At 31.1% G+C, this 14,544-nt stretch overlaps 1 protein-coding gene across 7 annotated transcripts; it reads right to left on the minus strand.

Annotated features, from left to right (window-relative positions):
• Positions 1-3,158: 3,158 nt before the first annotated feature.
• On the minus strand, positions 3,159-11,880 carry LOC115987681 (beta-glucosidase 17-like). Of its 7 annotated transcripts, none has more exons than XM_031111268.1 (14): positions 11,625-11,880; positions 10,179-10,353; positions 9,994-10,063; positions 9,108-9,166; positions 8,820-8,895; positions 8,536-8,613; positions 8,347-8,434; positions 8,005-8,257; positions 7,130-7,245; positions 5,091-5,308; positions 4,808-4,860; positions 4,612-4,714; positions 4,412-4,514; positions 3,159-3,470 (listed from the first exon to the last, which is right to left on the minus strand). In XM_031111268.1, the coding sequence occupies exons 2-14, from the start codon at positions 10,320-10,322 to the stop codon at positions 3,257-3,259; spliced, it is 1,575 nt and encodes a 524-aa protein (XP_030967128.1). In that variant the 5' UTR covers positions 10,323-10,353; positions 11,625-11,880; the 3' UTR covers positions 3,159-3,256. The 7 variants fall into 7 exon arrangements, with proteins under 7 accessions (XP_030967128.1, XP_030967129.1, XP_030967130.1 ...); XM_031111269.1 differs by lacking the exon at positions 11,625-11,880 and adding an exon at positions 11,586-11,603; XM_031111270.1 differs by lacking the exon at positions 11,625-11,880 and having other exon boundaries at positions 4,808-4,839; positions 10,179-10,930.
• Between the last annotated feature and the right edge of the window lie 2,664 nt (positions 11,881-14,544).

The raw sequence follows: 14,544 nt of genomic DNA on the forward strand, positions 1-14,544 counted from the left end.
CCACCAAAATCATGATGAAAATAAAACTAGCAAAGAATTATTGTACCAATAAAAATAGGCCAAAGACATAAGGTTGAAGAACAACTGATGATGATGAATTTCTTGTTTACCGTTAAGAAACAAAAATTTCACCAACAGCACGTTACTGTTTTTGAGTAGATCATGAAGTCGTAGCATATTTGGGATTAAGAATGTTAGGTACATAATTATGCACCATAGTTGATTGTTTGGGGCTAATTTTTTATAACCCGAGATAACGAGCTGAACAAAATAAACTTCACGTCTTTTTGGACTTGAAACCTTGAAGGCCCAATCCCCAAGAGTAGATGAAATGGGTTATGTAAAGCAAGTAATCCGACCCCAAACTACACTACAAGACCACATATAAAACCAAGGCCAAGTCAAGGCTATCCTTGGAATTGGGATGAGACAAGCAATGGATAATTATAGAATACTCAATGAGTACCATAATTACTCATTTCACGTAATAGTGAATTTTACTAATTAAATTTATAGTAAGACTCACAAATCATGTGGGAGGAGGGAATGTCTATGGCAATCAATTATCCCCTACTATTGAGTTCAAGGTAGGAGCTTGAATTTGGGAATTAAGGGAATCGAATTTGCATCTGGCTGTGTGCGGCAGTTCTATCTCCCAGTTTTGCTGTTGCTTAACTGTTGAGATATTTATTTATTTATTTATTTTGTGTGTGTGTCTATTGCTGGGTAAGGACAAATTGGTTAATTGGGCTTAATTTGGGTATAAAATTGGTCGATTGGGCTTTTTTTTGTTGTTGGGCTAATTTTTTTGGGCTTGTATATTTTAGGCGAAAACACTATTTTAGTCTTTATATTTTGGGGTCATAGTCAATTTAGCTTATACATTTTGGTAGCAATCAATTTGGTCCGTGTTATTTTCAACTTAAAGTTAATTTGGTCTCTACCGTTAACTCACTAACAGAAAATGTCTACGTGGCAGATGGAGTGCATAGTTGGCGCACTTGAATCTTACATGGCCAATAAAATAATTTTTTAAAATTTGAATTAACATTAGAAATAGATTATTCCATATGCATCAAAATCAAAACTCATATCTTCTGTGTTCAATGAGTTCTCACCAACAAACCCGAAATTTTTACATACAAATTAGATCCGTAGCAACTAAAACTAACCCAACTACCTATATGGCAAACCTAGTACAGTTGCAACCTAGATCCAGTTTTCATGCTATCACAGCGCTCATGGGTTTGGATCTAATTGTGGTGGTGCAATGCTTGCTTCGTTAGATTTGCACAAATGAGAGAAACCAAAGAATAGGAGAAAAGAAAAAAAAAATGAAGTGAGGGATTTTTGTGGTTTGGGTTGAAGATTGAAGGTTAGAAAAGATTAGATCTTTGTTGATTTGTGTGATTTGATTTTGGGGAATTGATCAACAAATCTCTTTCGGTCGACTCACACCGTAGCTGGTTAGGAAAAGAAGAACAATTGCCTAGATTTGGGTTTTCATTTCCCTTTCACTTGTTCCAAATATTGAATGAACCCGTTGAAATTTAGATGCACATTGATGTTGCGATTTTTCCAAATATTCTCAAAAAAGAAAATCAAGATAATGTTTAGGGAATCTGGGTTGTCATTTCCAGACATGGGTTATTGCAAATCTAGGTTTTTGTTGTACATTATTTGAAATATGTTCATTAGTTGAATTACATGTTTAAAGAAATTTTTGGTTGAATTGATGTAGTTGATTAAAAAAAAAAATAATCTATACAGAAATTTTGTATTAAGATAACGAATTTTGATTAAAGAGTTCAACTGTTCAAGATTACAAATTGTGTTTTTCCTTTTTATTTATTTATTTATTTTTGTGTTCCTAAAGATTAAATTAATTTTTGTTTATGAAGTATTTTATTCTTTTTGATGAGTTTGATATGAATTTTTTATTTTAAGTTTTTGTTTTTTGACGTGGACTTTCAGTAATTCAAATGCTCATGTGGACCTTTTTTAATGTTAATTAAAATTAGAAAAAAAATATATTTTATTGGCCATGTAAGATTCAAGTGCACCAACTGTACACTTCGTCTACCACGTAGACATTTTCAATTAGTGAGTTAACGGTAGGGACCAAATTGACTGTAAGTTGAAAATAATAAGGACCAAATTGACTACTACCAAAATGTAGGGACTAAATTAACTGTGACTCCAAAATGTAAGGACTTAAATGGTGTTTTCACATATATTTTATTTTAGATTTTAGAGCTATAGATTTTTTTTTTTTTAATGGTCTTCAAAAGGAGAAAAATGCTAGAGTTACAAATTTTTTTACAAATTGTTGATGTGGTGATTGGTTATTAGTAAGTAAAAAATTGGTATAAATGATGAGTCCAAATGCAAATCAATAAGAATTTGCTACATCAACAATTTGTAAAAATGTTGTAGAAAAATTTGTGGCTATAACATTTAACATTACTCTTAAAAGAATCAATAATATTGTTAAGGGAGTTTAATTTTATAAAACATAATTGTTAAAATTATATACGAATTAAAAAAAAAAAAAAAAATTTGGGGTGGGTGGGGAATTGCCCCAAAGTCAGGGGAGTGGCTCTGTCTCTGATTGAGTTCTTATATTGGTGTATTGGGTTTCCAGTTGTAGCAAACAAGTTTATTCATGGAGGGGATTTCATACAAGAATTCCAGAGTCTTGGCGCCACAACAATGGGAGGCAAACGTGTTGATTCTTGAGGTTATGAAATCGATTTTACAAAGGTTTTACAAGTTTAGACTATCATGATTTTCTCATGAGGTAGGTTACCCGAGAGTGGTTTTTATTTTTAAAAGTTTTCAAAAGTTTCTTTTTACTTCGTAAATCGTCACCAAATGTGTTTGTGCTTCTAAAGTTTTTTTGTTGTCATCATTGCCTGTGATACATTAATTATTAACTCCAGGGCTTAAGCAAAAATAATTTTGTTAGATATAATATGTTAAATTGTTAATAAATAAATAGGGGACAAGTATAGATTTCCAAATTAAGGTGATATTCTTCTTTAGACCCAAAGAAAACTGGGTCTCATATCATCTTTAGACCCAAATGATTGACAGAGGATTGGTTGTCTCATATCATCTTTAGACCTAAAGAAAACTGGGAAACTCCTATTATAATATACTTGATAGAAATTTAGAACTAATTTTCAGAATAAGTGCATGTTGGAAGACATAGCGAATAGTTAGTTCAACATAAAACAAATCAGTTGTTATAAATTCAATTACTACTCAAGTACGACAAAGGTTTGCTTCTGATGACATTTTCCTTTTGGAGGAAATTTTTGAACCAAAAAGCAGAGCGTTTCATGTATCTTGTCAACCCATTTTTGTAATCTACGTAAATGATGCCAAATCGAATAGTATAACCAGATTCCCATTCAAAGTCGTCAAGAAATGACCACACAAAGTATCCTCTCACGTCAACCCCAGCACTATCAAAACAAAATTGTTAATATCTTAGAAATTGAAACTTGAATTATATATATATATATACATAAAGAGAGAGAGAGAGAGAGAGAGAGAGAGAGAGAGAGAGAGAGAGAGAGACTTTGCCACCATAAATTATTACCCTATTACACTTAATCACACCTCTTGAATTATTGAAACTCATGATTATGATAGTTTAGGGTGGAAAAATGTGTGTGTCTATATATATACATATATATATATATATATATATATATATATATTCATTAGTCTCCAATATGAGGAAGAAAGAGTTTAAGTGTTAGCAGGTCTTAGTCTTATCTTTACATATTACCGAAATAACTATTAATAAAAATTTTTAGCATATGGATTTGATCTAATTAAGTTATATATTATTTTTTAAATTTGTTTCTTTTACTTTAATGGGGAACTTTAACTCACATGGGTCCTTAGTACTTCCAATATTTTTAGGGGTTTGATACCCATTAAAAGTTACCATTCAATGTGACATGTGAATATAAAATTTACCATCATGTGTGACCCTGTTGCTGTATGTCTGGAATTATTATTAAAAAAAAAAGATTTTCCATGTGATGTGGCTGAAGCAACCATTAAATTTAAGCTAAACACTACCTTAATTGAACTTACCATAGTTTAAGATAAATATTAAAATTAAAATATTAAAAAAATCAGTTAATGCTCAAGGTGATGTGAGTTACTAAGAAAAAATTACTGTGATGTGAGATCATGTTATTAGTAGAGATACCATATCTGGAAAAAAAAAATGTGGATGTTATAGAATTTTCTTAATTCACACGTATATAATATATCCAAAATTAGGGTTTAAGTAATAGCTTAATCATCATAATGGCATAATTTACGATATCCCATGCCTATGGTTTGAACTCTACCTTCCTCTACACACACTATATGTATAGTCACTCACCTTATAGCCTCCAATAGATTTGATAGATGACTATAGTAGTATTTTATCTTCAAGTTGTCGTTGAGAGCCTCTTGAATCGGGGATGAGCCATTATCAGCAACTCCTGAAATGTACAAATGTAAATGTAAATTTGATTTAATTACAAATAAAAATTTCAATTACACTACTGAAAGCATAGAAGGATGAAGATCGTTTCTTACCATTTTCTGTAATGTAAATTGGTGGATTATTATATTTTTTCTTTATGTATAACATAAGTTCTCGAATTCCTCTTGGATAAATGTACAGCCAATCAGTAGCGGTCTACAAAACCATTATTTACATAGTTTTCTTATTATATACAAGCAGTATAACGCTCTGTATATAAAAACATAGGGTGAGAGTGAGAGAGATTACTGGTTGACCAATAGGAATGCCATCCTTCTCAGCTGTGGCATCAAATAGATTAACTTCATGAGTGTTAGGAAAAAATATAAGGAAAATGCAAATGTAACTACAAATTTTACTACAAAAGAATTACAAATTGAGGGGACGATGAATATGATTTATGTCAACTCAACAAAATAAAAGGTTGAAATACTTTTTGATGACTAATGATAATTCATTTTTATGAAATTTGTAATATGTATTCTTTGCATCAACCAAAATATAAATCAAAGTTGTTGATTTTGAGCTTAACTGGTTAGATTTACATGGCTATCTGTTGTGTAACTTATGTTGATGGTACTAGAAGATGTAGAATCATCTGCATATCTTGCAGTGTAGTAATTTATTCCAAGGAAATCTAGAGAACCCTTTAGCATCTTGGATTGCGATTCAGTAAATACAGGTAGTCGAGTCCCCACCAAAGCTCGCATGGTCTTAGGATAGTCACCAAAAATAATTGGATCAACAAACCTACACAAATGATAACAGAAATAATAACAAGTCTCCTTATAAGGGTTTGATACAAAATGTTGAAACACTACCTTAACTGCTTAATCTAAAAGCTTAATATTGTAACTTATCAAGAAATTTGCAATTCAACTAGTAACTCTTGGTGTTTTCAAGGGAAACAATCAAAGTTCAATACAAAGTTATATACCCGCCTCTTAAAAAAAAAAAAATCACTTTACACCTTTTTTTTGCACATACATGCAACAATATTTAAGATTTTGGTGGTAGCAAATAGTAAACTCACTTACATTATGAGAAACTCATAAAGGAATAAATAAATAAATTAAAGAAGAAATTTCTCTCTCTCTCTCTCTCTCTCTCTCTCTCTGGAAAATTATATTTTACCGCCATAAACTATACGACTGATTACACTTTGCACTATAAACTTTTTGAATGAATGTTTTGCACCTTAAACTATGATCTTTATTATAGTTTGCACCCCTACATCAAATTTACGGTTAACTTGGATGGAAAAATATGGCACCACGTGAAAGGACATAATTGCTAATCTTCTCAATGTTTTAAAAACAGAAGATAAATTATACTTTACCGGCCTAACTTTGAATTTCCATTCAAGTTAATAGCAAACTTAACGTCGGAGTGCAAAATGTAATAAAGTTCATAGTTTATGATGCAAAATGTGCATTTGAAAAGTTTAGGGTGCAAAATGCAATATAAATGTGTAGTTTATGGCAGTAAAATGTAATTCCTCCCAACATCATTTTAGATTCTAAGTTAGTAAGGGAAATATAAAACCATTATACCTTATATATTAAAAGAAAGATTATTTCACTGTTTGAGAAACGTAAAACATATACGTGTGTAGTGAGTTAAAACAAACAAGAGTCATGTTAACAGGTGTCCTCAGGGTAATGGTTAACAATTTATTTTAGAAAAATTTTAACACCACTTTTATGGAAAATTGAAAAAGCTATCAAAATATTAATTACTTTTTTTTTCTTTTCCTTTTCCCATAAAAACATTCCTAAAATGGATTGTTAGCTATTGCTATAAGGGATCTATTAACATTTCCCAACAAATATAACTCAAAAAAGAATTTATTTAATTACTTGGGAAACTCCATCAATGAAACCAAAAAAATCAGCCATTGATTGCAACCATCTCTCGTTTATCAGCGTTTCCTCTCTCTGTCTCTCAACAAGGTTCAGGATGATCTCCTCGATTGTTTTGTGTGGACTTCTCGAATTGGCCCTTGGGACAATCCTACTCGAAAGTGCTTTTCCATGTACTCAGATTCTCACTCTAGAATTTAGCTACGATTAAAAACTCAATTGCACATTAAAGAGGAGAAGAGTGATTTGTGAGAGTAACATACCCTGTTAAGTTGTTAGTAAAGAATTTGAACAAAGACTGGCCTTGGCTTTCTCACTAGAGTTTAAAAACTATGGAAGGAAAATATATAGTATTTTTTTCTTGAAAATTTTTGTCAAAAGTTAATAGGTTATTTTGTTAATATTAATTAGAAAGATACCATGCATTGTTTTCAAATAAAAAAATTATGGGTGGCCCATAAGGTCCATAATAGAAGGGATCGAACCATGTATTCAAAATTCAAATCCAGCCACATGCATCGTGGTAGCTATACTTGGAATGCTTTTCTTCTTCTTGTTGGTTTTTGCCGAATGGCTTAGCAAGTTAGAATGCTTCTCCTACCTTTACTTCAAGCCAAAAATAATTGCCTTTTGCAAATATCTTTGAAGACAATCGTGTTTATTTATAGGAATAATTGAGTCTAATATAAAATTAAGTCATAAAACTTACCAACCAAGCATAAAATCAAGAGCTCTCAAGGCAGCCTTGGTGCTAGCAACTGTTTGGTATTTGGGCACATACCAAAGACTTTGTATTGTAATGCCAATTTCTCCCATTTGAGAAGCCTACAAAAATCAAATTTAGATTATCTTATCTAATAAAATATACTATAATACATTTTACTTTGAAGGCAAACTTTTGCAATATTATGGACCTTCTTTTTTTTCCTTATTAAGAATATATATTTAAGCACAATAGATTATCCCATTTTTTCTTAAGAAGGATTACGATAGTTTTATAGGTATTAATAACGCAAATTTACCAAGGCTAGTGTTCATTGTAATCTAAAGCACAAGCCAGTATTCCTAAACACAATGTCCCTCTCACACACATGGCTCGTCTATATATATATATATATATATATATATTTAAAGCCAGTGTTAAGAGAAAATTCAATTAGATCCCAAATTAGATATCAATTGTGTGCTAATTTTGTGCCATGTGTTCACTAAAGTTTTTTAATCTTTATACTAAGTGAGTTAATGAGTGCAAAATATTAAGAGTCTAATATTAATGAAATATACAAATAAAGAAATAAAAAACCAATCATATATTTACTAAACAAAAATCACTACACTGTCTATCTTATTAAAAATTAGAATAGAAATTATCAAAAATAGTACTAAATTTAGTTTGGAATTTTAATATGCATCTAATTACGTTTATTTTTTTAATAATTCAATCAATCATTTATATTTTTATGATTAAAAAAATGTATTTATTTATAAATACATCCGTGCATATGCATAGATTACATGCTACTTAATTAGTGAGTCGTAAATTGATATATCCACTTTAAATTGATAATTGTTAAAAGCACAAACCTGATACTTTTCCTTGTATAATTTCACAGCAATTGCATGTGAAAGAAGTAAATTATGTCCCACTATATAAGGTTCTATCCCAGAGTTCCCATATGTGCAATTTCCAATATAGTTAGAACATCGACCAGGTGCATCAACTCCTGTTACGTAGCCCCCAATGGTAAATATATTTGGCTCATTAATTGTGACCCAATACTTTACTCTATCACCAAATTCTTTGAAACAAACATCCACGTAGTTGTGATAATCATCCCTAATTATAGGACATTTATCAATTGTTGATTAATCAAATTGCATAAATACTAAATTCATAATAGATTTAATGTGTGCTTCGAAACTTACACTATATTTTGGCTCAAGAATCCACCATACTCCTCTTCAAGGGCTTGTGGAACATCCCAATGGAATAGAGTTATAAAAGGTTTTAAACCTGATTAATTAATTATAGTCAATATTAGGAATATGCCTATATTGATAAAACAAATTACGATTAGCTTTATGAGAATCACATGAGAGGGAGGAAAATTCTACCTTGAGACAATAGCTCATTTATAAGGTTATTGTAGAATGTGATCCCTTTTTGGTTCACTCCCCCGCTGATTTTTCCCTCTGAGGATGAAATTAAGCTTTATAAATAGGATAATATGTTACTTTGAATATAATACCTAATAAATATATTTTTCCCAAAAATGACATGTTTTTGTAGGTTCTCAGTAGGGAAAAAAATGGTTATGAAATTATGCCTAATCCTTTTAAATTGATTTCAAAAAAATAAATGGCAAAGATTGAGTTATTGAGTTAAACATTGGTCTTACTAGGTAGTATTCTGGTCCATGAGATGGACAATCGAAAGAAATCTAAACCAATTTCATTCATCAAAGCTATGTCCCCCTGAAACATTTTTCAGACTTTTCATTAGTTTAATACAAAATAGACAAGCAAAAGTAAAAGAAAGAAAGCATCGTTTCAAGTTCAAATGCTATATAATGGATGTGTAGAAGGGTAGCTAGCTAGGAATATAGTCTTTCTTTCTTTTTCTTTTTTTTTCTTTTTTTTGGGTGTGAAAGAAATTAAGAGAATACAATCACATGAATTAAAAATACCTTAAAACGATAGTAAAATTCATCAGCTATATCTCCCGTGGTATGGTCAGCAATTTTTTCTGTAATGACACCATAAATTTCTCAAAAATAGTCACCAATGAGCTAATTGGTTCACTAAAAAAATTGTTATACATCAAACTATAGGAAAACATAGAAATAAAAGTGATTTTTATTTTAATTACAAAAAAGATCAGTTATGTCACTTGTGTTAACTCAACGTGTGATTATAAAATGCACTATGCTAAGCACGTGAGTGTGACAGCCCATTTTCTTAGACCCTATATGATTACAAATAAAGGGAAAATATGTAATTAAACAATAATTAACAAGAATCCCTTTGACTTAAATGTTCACACCTTAGGAGACATTATTTTGTAAACTTCATGTCTGTGTGCGAGACCAACACGTATGATGTACAGTTCACTAAATACTAATGTTTTTTTTTTTTTTTTTTTTGCTAAATAAATGCTAGTGTTTTAGTATTTACTGAATGTATACGTACACTGGCCCAAAGGTTAATATATACTGTCTTTGGGTGGATAAGGTTCTTTCCTTACTCATTACCCATCAATTTGGAGGATTCCAAGCTAGCAAAAAATCCATAGTAGTAAAATAAGATGGGGCAGATTTACTGATCTTTGGTCTCTGGAGCTTATTGTACCTACCTACCTAAAAGCCAAAATTTCAATCCAAAACAAAGCAATAATTAAGCCTTTGGAGAACCCCAGTTTCTGTCCTTGACACATACTAGTCGAAGTTAGCTTGTTGTAATTTCTGATGCATGTGTTACTTTTGTTACTAAAATTGCATAAAATTATTTTGTTCTCCTGATTGAATAAAATTGCTTATTCACAAATTATAATGAGAGAGAGAGAGAGAGAGAGACCTGGATGTTCCACAGTGAAAGTGTCCCATATGCTAGGCCCTTTTCCATGTTGAAATGCAGCCCCTTCATACTTCCAATAGAAATTAAGAGAACCCCAAACATAATATGAGTATAAGAACATAGAGAATTAGTGTAGAAAGCATGTAAAGTATTAGTGTTAATGCAGTGGCATATGCTATATGTACCTGATAAGCACTTGAGGCTCCTCCAAATATGAAACCAGCTGGAAAATCTCTCCGACTTATACTTTCAGTGAAAGAGAAAAAATAGGCCACAACAAGCAGCAGATACCAAAATAAATTATGACGATGATGATGAAGTATTTCCATTTCTGGCTTTCTCCAGCTCCCAAAGCGTCAGCTAACCAAAGTATAATTGGCACACTTCTATTTAATTATTTATAGTCTTGAAACTACAGTACACCCATTCTCAGTGTACATAATTTTCTTGTTTTTTAATCAGCTAAAAGTCATTTGTTTAACCTTGCAAGTAATCTTCACTCTTTTAAATACATTGAGCAAAGTGATCTAGACGACCCAAACTCCATCTTTATTATGCGCTATCGCATTAGGCCACATAAACACTTATATTGTGTTTGGTTGGGGTGAATTTAGGGGGATGGAAAACATAGAGTGAAGAATTGGGTGGAAAATAGTGTTTTCCACTGTTTGGAAAAGAGAGGAAAACCTGGGAGAAAATTTTCTCTCCGGGCCCACAAATTTCGTCCTCCCAAATTGGGAGGAAAAGCTAAGTGGAAAACTGTCTCACAGCACTTTTACCATAATACCCCGTTCTGGAATCAAGTAAAAAAAAAAAAAAAAAAAATAGAGAGAGAGCGTTGGAGGGAAAAAAAAAAACTGAGAATGAGCATTCTTTGTGCCTAGAACGTTCTTGAAGAAAAAGAAAAGAATGATAAAGACAACGTGTGTGGAGGAGAAAAAAAAGAAAAAGAAAAAGAAAAACGTATGGTTGAGAAAGGAGATATAACATAATGAATAAAAAATCATAATTTAGAAATGTTACCGCAATATTCTCACAATAATTTTTAAGTAATAGAATGTTATTAGTTAATATTAGTGAGTAAAAGAATAATTTCAGTGGTGGGTTCAAATTAGAACTAGTAACAACTTTCCACATAAATTTTGTTGTGAAAATATTGTGAAAAATGTTGTGAACGTAACACTTTTCATTGAAAAATATAATTGTTGGTAACTTTTATATTATTTAATGAGTGCAAATAAATATATTTCCTACCTATTATGTAATAAGGGTATAATAATCAATTTATATAAACTATATTTTCTATCCTCTCATTTTTCTTTTCAACTAAACAAAAGAGTTATACACCTTCTCACTTTTCCACCCTTTCAACCAAACACACATGAGGGAAAACTAAATGTTTTCTATCCTCCCACTTTTCCATCCTTTCACTAATTTTTTATCCTTCCACTTTTCCACTCCTCCAACCAAACAGACCCTTAGAGAGATAAAAAATTATCACCAAGAACGAACATTATAGGATGAAATTCTCTATAAAAAATAAAATTGCATGTGTATAATAAAACAAGCTAGCAAATAATTAATGCAAGTACCGATGAAAGCTTTGATTCAGAAGAAAGAGAGTCTGAGACCTGGATGTATCGTAGTGAAAGTATCCCATATGATAGACCCTTTGCCATACTGGCACTACACCATTCTCGGAAAATCACTCCGGTTGAGACCTTCAATGCAAGCAAAAAACATAGGCCAAGGGCACAAGGTAGAAGAGCAAATTAATAATGGTGATGAATTTCCATGTATGACTTTTGGTTGCACTGTACTCTCTCCAATTTTCTATATCGTGTTGGGTAGTCATATCGATTAGGTGATGACCAAATCAAATTAATGGAAGTTTGCTTCACTTACATATATATTAAGTCAATTAAAATCTAACTCAATCAAAAGTGATTTTGATGTTTCGTTTCCAATCCATTTGAAAATTCAAAAAAGCAAATTCTTAAACCGATTATCATTCTTGTTCTATATTAAAGTAATTTTTTGTCATCTTGCTCACATGGCTTAAGAAATTAAGGACTTAATTAGTCTTACCATTTAGTGGGTAGAAGTAGAATTCTTGACATTTTTTTTTATAAATAATTTATTTATATTTGGAGCCCAAAAATCCGAAATTCACAAGCAGCCTGTGGCTGCAAGATGAAGTTAAAAAAAAAAAAAAAAAAATTGTTGGGTGCATTATTTAATTAGCACCTTCACAACACGAAAGCTCAGCTAATTCTAAGACGTACAGCACGTGATTGTAGAGTAGTTGAAGTCGTAGCATATTTGGTATCAAGAATGTTAGTTTTATAAACTTGTGGTTGATAGTTATTTCTTCAATGAGAGATTCAAGAGAGGCGGTGTTGATTTCTAACATTAATGAGACACAGTTTCCAGCTTGTCAATTTACTGCATACGTTGCAGGAGAATTTTAGAACATTGAAAGAAAGAATAGCAATTTTTATTTTTATTTTTACTGAATAAACAAGATTACAAAATATATCTTTCTGTGAAGGATCTAAGTCAATGATTGACGTACATATCTAAAAAGGTCAAAGTGGCAGAAAATTTTGACTCTGCCACATTAGCACAAATTGAGTCAGTCAATTGTACTTGATCTCTTTAGAGAAGTGAGGCTATCAGAATCAAGGATATTGCAGAATCCCCAACCATAGTACATTGTTTGGTGCTAATTTTTTACAGCCCAACATAACGAGCTGAACAAAATAACATGTATTTGGAGTTCAAAATCCCAAATGACCCGATTCTTAATAACTTGTTTGGGTTAAGGGAGGATTGAGTAGAGTTGGTCAGAAATTAGTCTAATCAATAAAATATATCCTAACAATTAATAGAATAGTTTTTTGAAAATAATTAATGAAAACTAAGAAGCGATTTGAGGGGAAAAAAAGCATGGGGGGTTGTGTGGGATTCCGGATTTCAGTTTATAATTTATTTATTTTATTTGTTTCTTTGGAAGGAAATTAAAAAAATATAATAATATACTTTTAGTTTGAATAGAATTTAAATTTGTTAAAATTTAAATGATAAAGTTTTTCATAAATTAAAGTTTTGTTAATTTTATCCCTTAATTTAAGAAAATAATTCCTAACAATTAATAAAAAATTAATTTAATAATTGTTGGGTTATAGACTGACCACAATTAATGAATGTAATCACCTAAGTTGATTAATTAGATCAAATTAAATGCAATATTATAGAGGCACCAACAAATCACTATACTAATCTAGAGTGCAGTGGAAGTTAAATTTGATACAATGATTTATTGACTAAAGGGAGAAACCTTCACAAGGCAAAAACCTCAATAAGTGAATTTTAGGTCACTACTCCCAAGATCCACTTATCAAGAATCAACCAATTACAAATACAAGGAATTTTAGCCTTTTGGCCTATCCTAAAGTATCTACTTACAGTAAAATCCTTACGTTAATCTTCAATTAGACTTGATCTTATAGAGACTTCTTCAATTATACAAATCTCCAATTTGTGACTAACTCCCAGCAACTTGATACTTGTTATTGGATGCAAAGTTCTTTACTACACACTTGTAAAAGAGAAAGCAACTTGGTTACAAAACCCTAAGGCTCACAAGAAGTATGTAGATTCTTTGTGAGTTTCTGTGTATGATGACGGCTATTAAATAATGTTTTTATATTGTCTAGTAGGTTAGAGAATGAATTCCTAGAAAAGACACATCATCATGGGCCGAAAATTAGATCTAAGAAATCTAAATCCACCTCATTAATTCTCGATAGAAGCTTGCATTGAGCCAAGTGTCCAGCAGATGGTTTTCAGCATTTTCAAACTTGTTTTTTTTGGTGCAGTTTTCATGTCTTCAATACTACCACTTGTAAGGTCTTATCAACATACTTTATGATATTCTTGAATTCACTCAAATCTATCCAAATACAAATAAAATGCGTTTTGTCATAAAATATGCCAACTATGAATATATGACCCTAACAATCTCCCTCTTTTGCAATCCGTGACAAAATCAAAAAAGTACATGAATGTCCTAGAATACATTCTAATCATGATTTACATTGAAAAATAAGTCTACTCTAATACTTGAAAAACTTTGCAAGAAGAGAGATCAATGTATGAATATGCAACCTATCTTAAAACTAAAACACTAAACAAGATACATCAAGGCATCATATGGGAAAAATAGACAAGTTATATAAATATAGAGACATGTGTAAAAGGTAAGAAAAAAAACAACACATGTGAGAAGAAAAGAAAACATACATCATATATATATATATATATATATATGTATAAAACTCAAGGTATGTAAAATGGTTGCAGAACCAAGAGATACAAGTAGTGGAAAAAACACCTATACTATACATCAAAATCCTCACAACATCCCTTAAAACTAACTCTCCCCCTATTAATTAGGTCAGCTACTCTCAAACTACTCCCCCTTTTTGTTACAATGGACAAAGGTGGATCATTGTGAGGTAATCATCTCGTCATCAGAAGAGTCAGAAG

The sequence above is a fragment of the Quercus lobata genome, chromosome 4 (assembly GCF_001633185.2).
Source record: "Quercus lobata isolate SW786 chromosome 4, ValleyOak3.0 Primary Assembly, whole genome shotgun sequence".
Lineage (NCBI taxonomy): Eukaryota > Viridiplantae > Streptophyta > Magnoliopsida > Fagales > Fagaceae > Quercus > Quercus lobata.

Coding starts and splice junctions, on each gene's coding strand:
- LOC115987681 (XM_031111268.1), bottom strand. CDS start 10,322: ATGGAAATACTTCATCATCATCGTCATAATTTATTTTGGTATCTGCTG. Junction 8,614..8,819: donor ATGGACCAGAATACTACCTA/GTAAGACCAATG, acceptor TTTCATCCTCAG/AGGGAAAAATCAGCGGGGGA. Junction 7,246..8,004: donor TATACAAGGAAAAGTATCAG/GTTTGTGCTTTT, acceptor TGATTTTTGTAG/GCTTCTCAAATGGGAGAAAT.